This window comes from Toxorhynchites rutilus, chromosome 2, assembly GCF_029784135.1.
Source record: "Toxorhynchites rutilus septentrionalis strain SRP chromosome 2, ASM2978413v1, whole genome shotgun sequence".
NCBI classification, from domain to species: domain Eukaryota; kingdom Metazoa; phylum Arthropoda; class Insecta; order Diptera; family Culicidae; genus Toxorhynchites; species Toxorhynchites rutilus.
In genome coordinates this window covers 203,402,565-203,418,998 of record NC_073745.1, presented here as the reverse complement: position 1 = coordinate 203,418,998, position 16,434 = coordinate 203,402,565, and the positions used below count along the sequence as shown (strand labels likewise).

Below are 16,434 nucleotides of genomic sequence, written 5' to 3'. Positions count from 1 at the left end.
TGTCACATCAAATTGCATCACGGAAAAAACGCTGTAGAAATTTGCCCAGTAGACCGATCCTTTTGAAAATTTTAGACAGTAAAATAAAAACTATTAAACAACTTTTGGCATTTTCTTTTTATTCATACTTCGAGCCCAAGCCCGTATGCTCGCACCTTCCTCCTTACCCCGTCCATAAGGTTCTGTACAACGTCAGGTTGTAGGTTTTTTTTTTGAACAGAAATCCATTTTCTCTTGAAGTCCGCCTCCGATTTGACAACTTTTGGGTTCTTCCGGAGGGCCTGCTTCATAATCGCCCAATATTTCTCTATTGGGCGAAGCTCCGGCGCGTTGGGCGGGTTCATTTCCTTTGGCACGAAGGTGACCCCGTTGGCTTCGTACCACTCCAACACGTCCTTTGAATAGTGGCACGAAGCGAGATCCGGCCAGAAGATGGTCGAGCCCTCGCGCTGCTTCAATAGTGGTAGTAAGCGCTTCTGTAGGCACTCCTTAAGGTAAACCTGCCCGTTTACCGTGCCGGTCATCACGAAGGGGGCGCTCCGCTTTCCGCAAGAGCAGATCGCTTGCCACACCATGTACTTTTTGGCAAACCTGGATAGTTTCTGCTTGCGAATCTCCTCCGGAACGCTGAATTTGTCCTCTGCGGAGAAGAACAACAGGCCCGGCAGCTGACGAAAGTCCGCTTTGACGTAGGTTTCGTCGTCTATTACCAGGCAATGCGGCTTCGTCAGCATTTTGGTGTACAGCTTTCGGGCTCGCGTCTTCCCCACCATGTTTTGCCTTTCGTCGCGGTTAGGAGCCTTCTGAACCTTGTATGTACGCAGGCCCTCCCGCTGCTTGGTCCGCTGGACGAATGAACTTGACAAATTCAGCTTATTGGCGACATCCCGGACCGAACTTCTTGGATCACGTCTAAACTGCTTAACTACGCTCTTGTGATCTTTTTCACTGACGGAGCATCCATTTTTGCCGTTCTTCACCTTCCGGTCGATGGTTAGGTTTTCGAAGTATCGTTTTAGTACTCTGCTGACCGTGGATTGGACGATTCCCAGCATCTTACCGATGTCCCGATGTGACAACTCCGGATTCTCGAAATGAGTGCGCAGGATTAATTCAAGACGCTCTTTTTCGTTCGACGACATTTTTCCAAATTTACGAAAAATTGACAGTGAAGCATGACCAACGTGATCTATACACTCTTCTCTGATTATAAGCGAAAGCTGAAGATATAATTCCTAAAAATTAAATTTCTACAGCGTTTTTTCCGTGATGCAATTTGATGTGACACACCCTTTATGACAAAAGCAAGAATGCATCTCAAGCTGCCGTCGTCTGCTGTCGTCGAAAATCGCCGAATTAGCCGACAAAGACCGACATAGTAGCAGCCGTAGCATCGGCCAAGAGCTGGAGATAAGTCATCAAACCGTTATTAACCATTTGAAGAAGCTTGGATTCACAAAGAAGCTCGATGTGTGGGTGCCACACACGATGACGCAAAAAAACATCATTGACCGTATCGACGCATGTGAATCGCTGCTGAATCGCAACAAAATCGACCCGTTTCTGAAGCGGATGGTGACTGGCGATGAAAAGCACCCCGTATTCATCGAGAAACGGGCTCAGTCCATACAATTTGCTACTTTTCGTTAACGCATTCCTCCAGGGCACAGGATTTGGTTTTTTCAACATCTCTATCTCACTTGAAAATTCGACCCCCTGAACAGTCTTTATTATGAATAATTCCGCACTCTTGAGTTCCTCTTGCGTCAGTGAACCGAAGCATAGTGGTTGTTTTGCTATTTTCTTACGTAGATTAGCAGGAAAGCGTGTTACGAATGCCACATGGCGAAGCAAACGCTTCCAACTAGAGAAGTTGTCCCAGAGGAACAGTGCACGATCAGCAAAATGATGAAATACATGTGAACGCTTTTCTTCAGTAGTTTCAATGGCTACGTTTACCTTCGACGGAACCCAATTCCATTCATTTGGCTCGGTCAACTCCAATATTTCACTGACTCGCACCGCTACAAACTGGCTATATTTACGGTGGTTGGAATTCAACCAACAAAGGACATCCCGCGAATCTGACCAGAAGAACCTTTGCCGAGGCTGAAGCTTGTGTGACTCCATGATGTGGCTGGCTAAACGTGCTCCGATTACCGCTGCCTAAACCTCGAGTTTTGGAATCGATATGAACCGTAAAGGAGCGACTCATGTTTTCGCACCGACTAGCGCACAGTCCACTACATCGTCTTCTTCTAACCGGAGATACGCAACCGCGGCGAATCCATTCTCTGACGCATCAACAAACACATGAATTGTTATTCCGCTCTCTAATACTTGTATTTGTTCGATAGCACCTAGGTATACTGACAGATTCCACTAGTGGCAAAACCCGCAACCATATCCGCCTCTTCTCCAATTGTTCACTCCTGATGTAATCATCCCAATTGACACCACTACGCCAAATCTCTTGGAGTAATACTTTCAGGAACATCAAGAAGTTTGCCAGTAAACCCAGTGGATCGTAGATCATCATTAATGTGCTCAACATCTGCCTCTTTGTAGGTGTGATGCGACCTCGAAGTAGATCAACGTTAATCCTCGGAGATACTTTGAAAGTAAACGTATCGGAGCTCGTGCACCACCACAACCCAAGTACTTTTTCCGTTCCCATCTCACTCGACATGTTTAAACTTTTCTCGCCCGGTTCAGCCTCCAACTCCCACAGCACTCGCTTCGAGTTCGATAGCCAGTTGCGAATTTTAAACCCACCTTCTTTATGGACAAAACGAACCTCTTTGGCTAGTTTTACCGCATCTTCTTCTGATTCCTCGCTAGAGAGCATATCATCTACATAATGTTCTTTTACTATTCAGCTGCCCTCGGAAATCGATCCTGAAAGCGCTGCGCATTGTGATTTTTCACAAACTGCGCACAACTTGGCGAACACGTAGCCCCGAATGTCATCACTTTCTTCGCATAAACATCGGGGCTACGATTTTGATTGCCGTCCCTCCATAGGAACCTTTGGCATTGTTGGTCAATCCTGTTTACCCTCACTTGATGGAACATTTCTCGTATATACCCCGTAATAGCCACGTAATAGCCTCTCGGAAACGGTGGAGCACGGATGGAAGAGAGGTAAGTTGATCCGGTCCAGTAAGTAAATAGGAATTGAGTGAAGTTCCCGCTACTTCAGCGGCCGCGTCCCAAACTATACGCACCTTACCCGGCTTGTTCGGGTTAACCACAGGGAATATCGGCAGATACCAAACACGGAGGATTTTTTTTTTTTTTTATCCAGTTCATTTATTTGTAAGGCTCAATCGCATAAGCTTTGCGGAGCCGCTAATTCAAGGTTTGTTTATACAAAGTTTCAACTAATTTCTATGTTTAGTAGGATTCGACCGAATACTCGCGGTTTACTCGAGGTTAAAAGGGCAACATTTTTGTGGGACGGGTCAGGTTGGGGATATGGATATGAGGTATCGTTGTCTCAACCGAGGGTTGCCGCACGCACTGTAGCATTGTGCATAATGACCAGGGACGGAGGAATTCTTCAGCAAGCTGACTCTCAGTCTACTTTTCGACGAATCCGCTCTGCTGGTAGTTCTGAAGCTGCTTCTTTAATGTTTCGGCCAACCCAGGATCTCGCTGCATACGCTTTTCCAAGCACACCAGTGGTCTCATGGTCATCGCCTTACTGTCTGGTAATCGAATGTTCTCGTATCTCCAAAGTAATCCTGTCTCATACATTTTATCTTTGATGCATGTTAGAGATTTGAGCAAATGTTCTGCTCGATCGTCGTCCTTAGATAGAAGCGGTCTCATAGGGTGCACCATACCGAGACTGTCTAATGAAAAATATGCTTTCACCGTGCTGTGCAACTCTGTGTCGTTTCGTTCGCAACATGGACACACGTGAAAGCTATGATGGGCAGTAGTGTTTGGCATCGAGGTGAACACTGAAGGGCAAGGTCCAAAGACTATCCACCCAAGACGAGTTCGTGTGGCGATCGGTTCGTTTTTCAATCCTTCTTTGCTGTCCAACGCGTGACCCAAACGACAGTTGCCCATACCAATGAGTATTCTAGGTTGAACATTGTAATACGAGTCAGCGGACGGGTCCTTTAAATGTGGATAGCGACGCACTAATTCTTTCAGCTCAAGAGTTTGACGAGGTAAAGCAATACTTCCGACAGTGTGAACCTTTGAGATCCAATGCACTTTCCTATCGTGCACTCCAGAGATTCCCAGCCCAAGCTTTACAGAATTATATTCCTGGCGTTGATGCTCGGCTGTCCATCCCAGACACAGAGGGTATGATTCACCTTCGAGACAGAATTCGCTTAAAATATTATGCTCCATCAATGTTACCGACGAACCATCGTCCAAGAAAGCGAAAGTGCGGACGAATTTACCATGACCATGAAGCAATACTGGAACATATCGTAACATAGTTTTATTTTCATTGTTTATATGATCGTTGCAGAATCCTGTTGAAGTTTCTTCATTTGATACGGGAACTTCCGACATAGCTTGTTCTCTCTCAACACTCTCCATCGAGCATCGACATTCATGTCTTGAAATTTCTTGCAAAGGCTGACACTACTACACTACTATCCACCTTGACAGATGATGCACACTTTATTTGTTTTGGACGTGACTCTCATGGGTATTACTGAACTTGAAGCTGAAGTAGAACCTGAATCGAAATGGAAGTGCATCTCTTCTTTGCGACTACGTTTTTCAGGTCTTCCAATATAAGTGCTGATTGCTGACGGATCTGTTACCACGCATGCTGCTTCAACGAGTGTTCCCAACCAATTACTGAAATCTGATAGCGTCACAGCATTCAGTGTTTGGCGATGTTTTGCCCAGTCAAGCTTTATAGTGGGTGGTAGTCTCTCGACAAGCTCTTGGAGCAACGCCACATTACATAGGTGCTCGTTTAATCCACAGGCTACAATAGTTGCACACATAACTGCAACGTCGAAATCGATTAGTGTTCCGAGCTTCTTCGTTTTCGGTGACGTCATTTCTCGAATTCTACAGACTAACGAGTGAACTATCACCTCCGGACGACCAAACATCATACGCAACGTATTGATCACGCCTTCGAGCCCCGTGGGATATAATAAGCGACTCCGCACTACTTCAAGGACTTTCCCCTTCAAGCTACGCTGTAAACGAAGCATGTTTTCCTCGTCGCTGAATCCCCACATCTTACTAGTGCTCTCATATGTGGCGATAAATAACGGCCATTTCTCTGGGTTGCCTGCAAATATGGGCAACTCTTTTGTTACCGCTTGCCGCGCTGCGAGTTGACTTTTGCTAAGCTCGTGTGAAGAATTTACTGACGGAAGGATTGAATATGTTTTCGGGTGGAATAGATCTGCTTCGGCATTGAAACCATCGTTTCTTCTTTGAACAGATTCGCTTTTACCAATTTCTACCGCTCTTAGCCGTTCCTCGAGACGCCTTGTTTCCGATTCCTGTTTGCTCATCATTTCCTGAAGTTGTCTTTCCAATCGCTCGATCGCTTTACACGAATCGTCTGCAACACGGGTTTCCAACCCTACAGCAGTTGAATTTGCATTTGGCGGAAGCACAGTGTTTGGAACACCCAGCTCCTCTCGAATTTGCTGCTCCCTTTGCTCCATTCGTACCTCGAGTTGACGCTCTAATTCATTCATTGCATTCTGCATCTCGCGATCTTTCCGTTCCAACAATTTTTCATACGATTGTTGTTGTTTTTCAAATCTACTTTGCAGCTGAACTACCATGTTCTGGAGCTGTTTTAGTTGTTCGTTCTGTTGTTGTTGATTGTCCTTCGTCACTATTTGTACAGGTACTGTTATAATGCCAGACGTGCCCTGAGTTGATCTTTTCGCGTCGCAAGCGGAGCAACTCCAGTCTACCTCTTCGATGCTTTCATCAACGCCCACGCACCTAAAGTGGAACCACCGACCACAGTCGTCACCATTGCCATTCCCATTCCCATTTTCCATTCGATCATTATCTAGACCATTACAAGCACCACAACTTCGTCCTGGTTGCGTACCTCTTGGCATACTTGACTTTTTTTTAAGATTACGAATTAAACGAATTTTTTAAAATGTTACGATCGTAACGAAGAAGATTCCAATTCCAATTTTTTTAAATGTTTATTTTGTCACAACAAAATTAAAAAATTCCTGTCAAAGGAGGGGCAGTACATTAATCGTCTCTTATTTAATATAATATTTAATTCTCTTACGTTTAGTATCTCTTTGTCGTTTACACAATCGTATTTTTGTCTCCTCAACTAGTTCAATTCAATAATCACTCATGAACCGTACAGGACAATCTAATATTTTAATTCGCTTACGGTCACTTCAAAACTCATAAAAAATTAAATTTTATACTCTTTTTTGAATTGTCTAGCGCCTTTTCAATTTTGGGATTGTTTTCGTCTTTTCTTAACATCAGACATTCACACACCTAGCAGTGGCTTACCAAAAAAGGGGTCTCTTACCACAGGTGATTCGTTGGATAGTTGGTGAGAAGCAACGAGTGGTTGCGACACCTACATTGAAGTGAAGAATCCGTAGATTCAGAGAAGACTACTGATTGGTATAATAAACTTCTGATCTTCTAAGACTCAAGTAGACTTTGTACTCTGATACACAAGGCGTCTCCAAAAGAGTTTTCGATCAAATTTGAATAAAATTGAAGGACTTTGTTGAATCTACAAGTCTTCGTTCTCGACTTCTGTGAAGCGTTTCTGATCCACAACACATTTTAGAGTTGAAGGAGAAGTGAATGATGGTTTGACGTCATTCTGGTCCATCAAAACATGATGACTGACTAGGCGTAGTAGGAAAGTTCTGTGGCAGTTATTTTTTGTTATCTGTATGATAGTGACTTTCAACTCATTTGGCTGGTTCGTCACTTATACTTCCATTTTTGGAAGAATGCCGGGAGTGAGAATTGAACTCGTGACCTTGAGCGTGAGAGGCATGGATGTTACCACTACGCCAGATCGTCTCCACTCTGTGGCAGTTACCGATGACTGACGTAGCAATCAACTTGTTAATCAAATTAAGAAATATGCACTAAAGTTTCCTATTTATTTCTTCTATTATCCAGAAAATAAGCTATCAAACAAAATTATTTCACAATCATTTTGAACACACTGAGGAAATTCAAATTCTTTGAAAATTAATGTGCCACACACAAGAAACTACTAACCAGCATCAAGTTCTAGAAATTCATATAATATTCATATGTTAAAATGCATAGTTCAGTGAAAACCTAGCAACTAATACAATCGATGAAGTACAACAGGTGTTGAATATCTCATGAGTTTAACCGGTGGAATCCTCGAGGCTCGAGTCTTTGGGCCACAGAAAAAGTGACACGTCAATAGCGTCAGTTTGAGCGTGTTTGTGTGTGTGAGGATTAAGTATTTTGGCCTTTGCGATACGGTGATGCACTACGATAGCACTTATAATTCATTGTTTTAGGCTAGTCAAACCGATATTGTCAACGTGGAGTGTTGCAAATGATGATACCGTTGAATTCAGCGGGGCCACCGGTTATTAACGGTGGCGGAGGAGGCGGCGGTTCCGATGCTGGCCCCATGGGGGCTTCTGGTGGAATAAATACCATTAGTATTGCAACAGTTGGCGCCAACGCATCATTCCGGCGGTCGGACGATGAGTACAGGAACAAACTGATGAAAAGTGGGTTTTTCGTTTTTTTTCTCTCACTCTGTGCAATCAAATAATAAACTTTTTTTTCTTGCATTGTAGGCACCATCCGAAATTATGGTGAGTACACATTGATCTGTATTTGAATTATTCAAGTTGATGAATTGACGTCTGAAAAAGTAGATTATCCGAAAGTTTATGTTTTTGTGCGTTATAATATGTCGCATTCGCTAGCGACATCGCATTACTCAATAATGTGCCAAGTAACAAGCGATATATTATTTTGATGACATTAAAATACACATTATGGTAGGCAATATATTTATTTGCTTATCCAATTCTGGCTCGAGCTAGCCAGACTGGATAAATAATGGTATAGTCTGGTGACAGTCATACGATTAGATCTCTGAACTACATCCAGTTCATAATTTGATTTATATTTTACTAGCTGACCCGGCAAACTTCGTCCCGCCCAAAATTTATTTTTCGTTATCACATCCATGTTTCCTTACTAAGCGCTATTCATGGATTAAATCGCAGAATTGTTCATTGATTGAAAACAAAAATTACCTTTAAAATTACTTTTTACTATAAAATTCCTAGTACTTCTACCAAAACTCGTCATTATAATATCAGATTATTTTCAGACACAATTCTTGTTCAAGATTTTTCAACCACTTGCAAATAAAATGTTTCTCCGTTACATGGAAAAAATGTTTGATACCGAAAATATGATACGATAAACACACCCCTAAATCAGACAATTCCTCTCTCGAGTTTTGCTCTTATCAACACATTCGGCGATCGTTTTCTTATTTATATAGATAGAAGATGAAATAGGACTGCATTTTATCACATTAAAATCCATTTCCATTTTCGAACAAAAATCAATTTCGTTAGCGCAAACATTTGTGTTTAATTTGTATGGCAGCCTCCCCTTGGAAAGGGGGGAGGAGTGTCGAACCATTATAGAAATGTTTATCAAACTCTAAAACCTCTATATGCCAAATTTGATTCCATTTGCTTGATTAGTTCTCGAGTTATTCAGACCCCCTCCCCCCTCCTGTACAGAGGGGGAGGAGTGTCAAACCACCTTTGAAACATTTATTGTCTCCTAAAACCTCCACATGCTATATTTGGTTCTATTTTCTTGATTAGTTCTTAAGATATGCAGAAATTTATGCTTCATTTGTATGGCAGACCACCCCCCTCTTTTGAGAAATGGAGAAGTGTCTAACAACCATAGAAACATTTTTTGCATCCTAAAACCTCCACATGCCAAATTTGGTTTCGTTTGCTTGATTAATTTTCGAGTAATGCAGAAATTTGTGTTTCATTTGTATGACAGCCCCCTACAGAGAGGGGGGAGGAGTGTCTGACCACCATAGAAACATTTATTGCATCCTAAAACCTCCACATGCCAATTTTGGTTTGGTTTGCTTGATTAATTTTCGAGTAATGCAGAAATTTGTGTTTCATTTGTATGGCAGTTACCTCTCGAATGCTTTTTTCGTGATTTTTTTACTTTTCTTCAATTTCCTAAACCCATAATTTCAGCCCGAGAAAGTCTGATGAAAGAATTCTTTTTGGAGAAAAAGAACAAATTATTGCAATGAAAGTTTTGCGTTTCTCTGTATTTTTGATATGTTATGTAAAAAAAAATTTCAGCTTTCAAGCGAGAATATTAAAAAATATAGCGCCTTGTATCTTTAATCGAGTAAATTTTGAAAAACAAATACAATCAATAATTACAAAAGCAAAATTCCAATAATTGGTTTTAATTTGTTATGTCGATCATTAGAATCGGTCCAGTAGTTCATAAGTTATACATTTTTGGAAAAAAGTTAAAAAACAGATTTTTCGGACCACCCCTAAAATGGATATAGACATCCTAATAAACGAGACTACCACTTTCCACGGAAATCTGAGAACCACAATATCGGTTTGGCACGGAATGGTTGCTAATAGAGACGCTTATCAAAAATAATTCTTGGTACATGATACGTAGATTATTAGATTCAGTAGAGAATCAAAAATGTTTATGAGATTCGCCACGAACCATGTCTCCTTGAAACTCGCTGTCGTAAACCTAGTAGCCTCCGGTTTCGGTGAGTTGTTCCTTCAGCAAGTGCTATTTATTAAGGCCGAACTACATGCCGATGTACCTGCTGAGGTATTCGACAACCCGGATATCAGCACCTAGCTGCTGACGCAAATCGGTATAGATCTTGAGATCATCCATGTAAATGGGTCATGTCTTCGTGAGCACCGTCGCCATACCTTATTTTAGAGTCATGATCTTTTTTCTTTAGCGTCATATCGAGTGACGAACTAGCCAAAAGTGTTGAAAGTCACTAAAATACAGAATGGAAAAAAATATAGGAGGTTGTGTCCAAGACACGACCGCATTGTTGACGTAGAACTACGCTGTAGTTTAATTCAAGTCGCTTGTTTATAACTGCGAATATTATTTTATAATGCTACGAAATTTTAGGAATAACCATTCTGCCAGTTTGGTCGCCCTGAATTTTTTTTCTTGTAGAATCATTTGACAATTATTGTTTGATGATTCATTCTTGTCCTCGCAGGACAACGAGCACAGTTATCATCCTTAGGGGAGAAAGTCTACTGGCAAGCGAAACCAAATCGCATACAAAATTCCAGAACGACATTTACTTTCTTGGTGATTCTCGAAAGGAAATAAACTGTTTCTGTTAATCTCAATAACCTCGAAAAGAGTAGCACTGCTTCATTATGATCAAGATAAGTGCAAATGCAATCCTAGTTGAAGGAAGTTTTGCAACTGGCACGCGAACCCAAATAAATTAATAACTTTTTATAACTTATTAAATAACTTGATATTCCCAAATAATTTTTTTGTTGCACAACCTTAACACCTGCTTCGCCATAGTGTCAGTTCAATGCATTGATGCAATGTCAAGGGCACCAACGAAGCCTTTATGATGACGGAAAACAAACAATGTCAACTGCTTGGAAAAAGGCTTAATATTTGCCTCAGCAGAGATTCATTACTAATACCCTAGCGCAAATATTTCCCTCCCGTTATCTCCCCTCCTTGTCGCCACGTTCGGATCGACATGTTCACCTGCAACAATACGTTAGCGCACGCACGTACACACACAAATATCCATATATCGATGGCTTGAAGCAATTAAATATGCACACACATATCTCCGTTTTGCACTCTTTTCAACAGGAGCCCTTTTTGTTAATATTACCGGTTTAGATCAGCTCAGCTCTCATCCTTTGTGGAGAGAGTTTTGCTACCGTCATGCGAAACCAAATCACAAACAAAGTTCAAGAACGTTTATTTTCTTGATGAGCTGACGATAGCTTATCTTGATGATTCCCCACACAATTGTGTAGCTCAGAACATTAATGCAATTGCATCAGTTTAATGCAATTATTGTAATGCTAGAGATATCAGCGAGTAAGTAATTTGCTCGCGTCCACAGCTCAATCCGAAACTAAGACATGTGAGACTTTAAACTTCTTTAGTTCATTCGTCTCTAACCTTCAAAAAGGCCCTTGGAAAACTTTACTTTATCCTCGTATTACTCCACCACTCCTCACCGTCCAGCTCGCCCAGCAACGATGTTGTTCAGTCGGTGTCCTTACGAAGAATTAAAGTTTGCCTCAGCGAGATCCACTGTTTATACTCTAGGCAAATATTCTCCTTCGTTCTTCTTCTTTTCCTTTGTTCACGGAGACTTTAAGGTGAAGGTGGAAGCTAGCCACAAATGGCTGCCACAATGGCGCTCATTTCATTTATCTCCCTCCTTCACCCCTCGCCCGAAAATCAATAATTTTGCGAAACAGTGTGAAGAAAATGATCGTTTTCGCACACTTCCCATCAAGTAATATCAACCAAACTCTAATCGATTACTCACAGGATATTAAATTTTCATCTGCTGTCGCACTGTATAGTGGAAAACGTCGGAAAACTCGAGCTTGTGCTCTGAAAATAAAATTTTCATTTTTCAATCTTCGGCAATGGTTTTGTTTGTATTGGTGAAAGCATCGTTATTTTTCCGACACTGATGCCAGACAACGTCATCGAAATAGCTATAAAATTGTGTTGATATCAATACAATTATTATTTTTACGTTTAATGGGTCTATAATGTAAGTTTTAGCAACTTTAACATTGAGTAAGAAAATTATATTTCAGAGCACGGAACACAGCCACGGCTGCCTATGTTTTCAAAAACAGTATCAAAATGCCTCGGCCAACGGCAGGAGTCATTTTTACCGGCATTCGTTTGTTTTTACATGCTACGAAACATTGCACAAACGAGAACGAGAGAACTTTGCTTCGGTTAGCACTTCATGATGCACAAGCATGCGAACAAAAACGTCATGATCGCTTTCGGTGCGGCATGTTTATTTTTCTTTCTTGCTTCTCATTCGCTATATATCGAATTCTCCATGCATTTCGGAGCATATGAATCATATGGACTACACAAGGCGAATGATTCATACTCTGTTATCACAACTGAATCTCTCTTTTATGTCAGTAAGTGTTCATAATATATTTTGCGTTTGTATATTGCAAACAAATATATATATTTATATATATATAATCCAATATTACCTTATATATATATATATATATATATATATATATATATATATATATATATATATATATATATATATATATATATACAGGGTGGGCCATTTAAAGTGGAAGGATTTGTAGCAAAGTAAAGAAGTGGAATTTAAAAAAATTTTTTTTGAAATTCATTTATTTTGGTCCAAGGAGATTTGTTCTAACTACTTTTTGATTATGATATCTCGTAAATGACCGCCTCTGGCCTTGACCGCAAAATGTGCCCCTTTTTCGGCATTTTCCATCACTTTGCCCAATGTTTCGGCCGATATGCCAGCAATTTCTTGTCGGATATTGTCTTTCAGCGCAGCCAGGGTCCTTGGTTTACCAGTGTATACCTTGGATTTTAAATATCCCCATAAAAAAAGTCAGGAGGCGTCAAATCTGGTGATCTCGGTGGCCAGTCATAATCGCCGTTTTTCGATATTAATGGTTAATGGGTTTAATTAATTAATTAATGGGTTAAGTTATTGAGCCATTTGAATTTTATACGGAAACATTTTCAAATCAACACGTATTATGCGTCGGAGAGTGGTTCGAGCGATGCCTAACTCTTGCGAACGATGGCGACCTGATGTCGATGGAGTCTCTGCAACACTGGCTCGAACGGCATCAATATTCTCGTCGAAACGTCTTGGTCGTTGTCTGGACAGATGACTGGCATTACCAACACTACCAGACGATATAAATTTGGCATATAATCGACGTAAAGTGTTGTCTCCAGGCGATGTTTTAACTTTATTTTTATTTTTCCACGCACGTTTAGTTAACACAATTGAGAAGTTATTTTGAATGTACAGCTGAACAATTTCAGCGCGTTGTTTAGGTGTGTATTGTACCATGGTTAAAATTGCATGACGCTTCCAACGCGGTATGACATTTGTTAATCTGACATCTCTGTCAAAAGTTATGGGGTTGCCAGATGCTTCCACTTTAAATGGCCCACCCTGTATATATATCGCGTTATATCGCAAACAAATAGAACCACCAACAACAGTATCCAACTTGCGACATAATTTGTACTTATATAGACCGCACAGTATTACTGGCAACACCAAACCAATGGGTAACGAAATCTTTCTCGTTGTAGTTCTCCTCTCCTTCGCCGCTCGCCGGTGAATGGTTCGTCGAATGATGACGTTTGTAATTCTTTATGTACAACAAAATTGAATACTCTTGTTCTTTTTCGGTTATATTATGGCCCCAGTTGCTTATAATACCATAAGGCGTTCAAATTGTTAATTTTTTTATATTTTTTAATGATTTTCTTCAAAGATAAATTATGATCATGGTTTGTCCGAAAAATGATCATGGTGTGTCCGGTTTTAGAATTCACCATTTTTGAATGAAAAAAATCGTTTTTTTTTGTAGATGCTGCATTTCTCATTGCTTGAGTTTAGTGTCATCATATTAATCCATTCATAATTTAGACTTTCTCCAGAATATTACCTTTCCTTGGGCATTTTGAAGGTGAACAACACTTAACATGAAGAAACTTCACTTCTGCTTCGTGCGAAGGACAACAAAGAAAACAAACAAACAGCAGAGCGCGCCAAGTGGTTGCCATAGTAATCATGTGGACGAACCAACATCAGTGAATCGGACGAACCATAATCAGAATTGAGGTCATCGAGATGCATTGATTACATGATTTAGATGTATAAATTTACAAATACAAATGGTGTGCAAGCATGATGTTTACAATATTTGTAAATGTTATAATCCAGAAATGGTCTGAATACGTTCGAAATAATCATCTGGTGATTGATTAAAAGTTAGCTCAAATGACACCAATAGAAAGTGGATTTTATAAACCTTGAAAATATGTGAATCCGTAAAAATATCCTATAAAACTACTGTAAATTTACGGTAAAGACAATTTTATTTATATGTTTTAAAACATTTGAATGTCTGATTTAATACAGGTGCACAGAACTAGAGCATTCAAAAAGTGGACAAACTACGATCATATTTTCGACTAGACAAACCAACATGATTTACCTTATTCGTGAATTGTAAGTAGCATGGCACATTGTGGTTTATTTGATAATGACAGATTTTCAAACACTGTCTATTCCATCAAAATAGGACATGTTTTCTGATCAGGTACATTTGCCTTGAATGATCAACATTTTCTCGAATGTGTCTTAAAGTCGTGGAAACTTGGCTGTTTTGGTAGAAAAAGATGGACGTTCGAGTAGGATACGGTGTCGTCCCTTGAGAAATCCCAAACATGGATTTTCTCGAAATATTTTTCGTTATGGTCTATGAAATCGATTAGAAAAAAGAAAAGTAGGGTAAGTAGGGCAACTTACAGAGATTTGCGAATAAATACTCTATTTTAGTTCCAAAGTACACAAAAGTATACTTTTTCTAGCAGTTGGAACTCTGTTCTTGAAGATTCTCACTGATATTTCGATGATTTTTAGACTAAGTGTACCTATTATGGTGATAGTCGGTGTCACATGGGAATAGTGTTAATAGGATTCAAATAAGGCATAGTTCATCTTAAATCTGGACGCACTGTATATTATACCACAACGCTCCTAGTGGTCGGATCTAGAATATTTTGACAGCACTTTGTTTTGGAATGTTTCCACTATCAGTGCTGAAAATTTCATTACGATTCGTTTTGTTTCAAAAAAGTTACACGTGATGGAAGCCGCGAAACGAAAATTAATTTTGGACACCCACGTCAAAAACCCGACGTGGTCAGGTTCAGAAATCGCGAAATCATTGAAAATGCCCAAATCGACCGTGTGCAGCGTTCTCAAACGTTTCCGTGAGATGCATACTATCGATCGGTAGGTTCATACCAAGCGTCAAAGTGGAACTAAAGATCGGAAACTTCATTTGAAGGTGTTGAGAACGGTCAAGGCAAACCCAGGGCAGTCGGGCTATGACATCGCCAAGAAATTCAATGCCGACCGGTGCACCGTTAAAAGGATTTGTCTGCGCGAAGGAATACGATCTTATCGGGCCAGTAAGCAACCAAACCGGACATTGAAGTAGAATGTAGTAGCCAAAGGACGTGCCCGGAACTTATACAACAAGGTTCTAACGAAGTACGACGGATGCATCCTCATGGATGACGAAACGTACGTGAAGATGGATTTTGGGCAGCTTCCAGGCCAAAAATTTTATAAAGCCACTGGTCGGGGTGATGTCCCCGGCACGTTCAAATTCGTTTTTGCCGATAAGTTTGCAAGAAAGTGTTTGATCTGGCAAGGTATTTGCAGCTGCGGACGAAAAACCCCGGTTTTTTGTGACAAACAAGACCATGGACTCCAAAATGTACAAGGAGAAGTTCCTGAGAAAACGTATTATTCCGTACATTAGATCTCACAAAGGACCAGTAAAGTTTTGGCCAGATTTGGCAAGCTGCCACTACAGTAAAGAGGTACTACAGTGGTATCGAGACAACGGGGTGGATTTTGTCGAAAAGGACATCAACCCACCCAACTGCCCTCAATTCCGCCCTATCGAAAAATATTGGGCCATTGTCAAGCAGAAGATGAAGAAGAATGGTAGGACGACTCGGAATGCAACAGAGATGAAGAGATGGTGGAACAAAATGGCCGCTGAGGTCAGCGAACAGGGTGTCCAAACTATGATGAGCTTGAAGCTTAAAGCTTCAAGTTTGTAAAGATGTAATACTTGAATGCTTCTATCTTTTTCTGTGTAGGTGTAGTGGATACCAATACTGGAAAGATAAAAATCGATTTTTTCTGTTTTTTTTAGTATTCATTTGAAAGAGTTTTGATAGATTGAGAAATTTCCCTTTTTCTAATGAATACTTTTTCAATAATGCGATTATTCTCAAATCAGAAAGCAGTTTTTAAAATTACAATAAATTCTGCACAAGACTCATTATTTATTATTCATTATTTGATTGATTCTCTTAATTGACTTTCTCTTACGATAACCATATCCATATCCATATCCAGACAGATTTTGTGCCACATAATTTCAATATGCTAAGAACATCAACCAATTATTTGTATTGAAAATTTAAAAAACTAAGAGCTTTCGGTATAATAATCTAAGAGAGGGTACACTTAATTGACTACAAATCAAGAAAGAATTAATTAACAAGCATTACAAG

The 16,434-nt window shown here is 40.3% G+C and overlaps 1 protein-coding gene across 1 annotated transcript in view; it reads left to right on the top strand.

The window, feature by feature from the left end:
* The window catches only part of LOC129769068 (band 7 protein AGAP004871), a 300,970-nt gene that overhangs the window by 12,547 nt on the left and 271,989 nt on the right, over positions 1–16,434 (top strand). Inside the window, exons 2-3 of the mRNA XM_055771083.1 lie at positions 7,512–7,730; positions 7,800–7,817. Of these exons, the coding sequence (XP_055627058.1) occupies positions 7,550–7,730; positions 7,800–7,817 (199 nt within the window). The 5' untranslated portion in view covers positions 7,512–7,549. The remainder of the gene's footprint in view (positions 1–7,511; positions 7,731–7,799; positions 7,818–16,434) is intronic.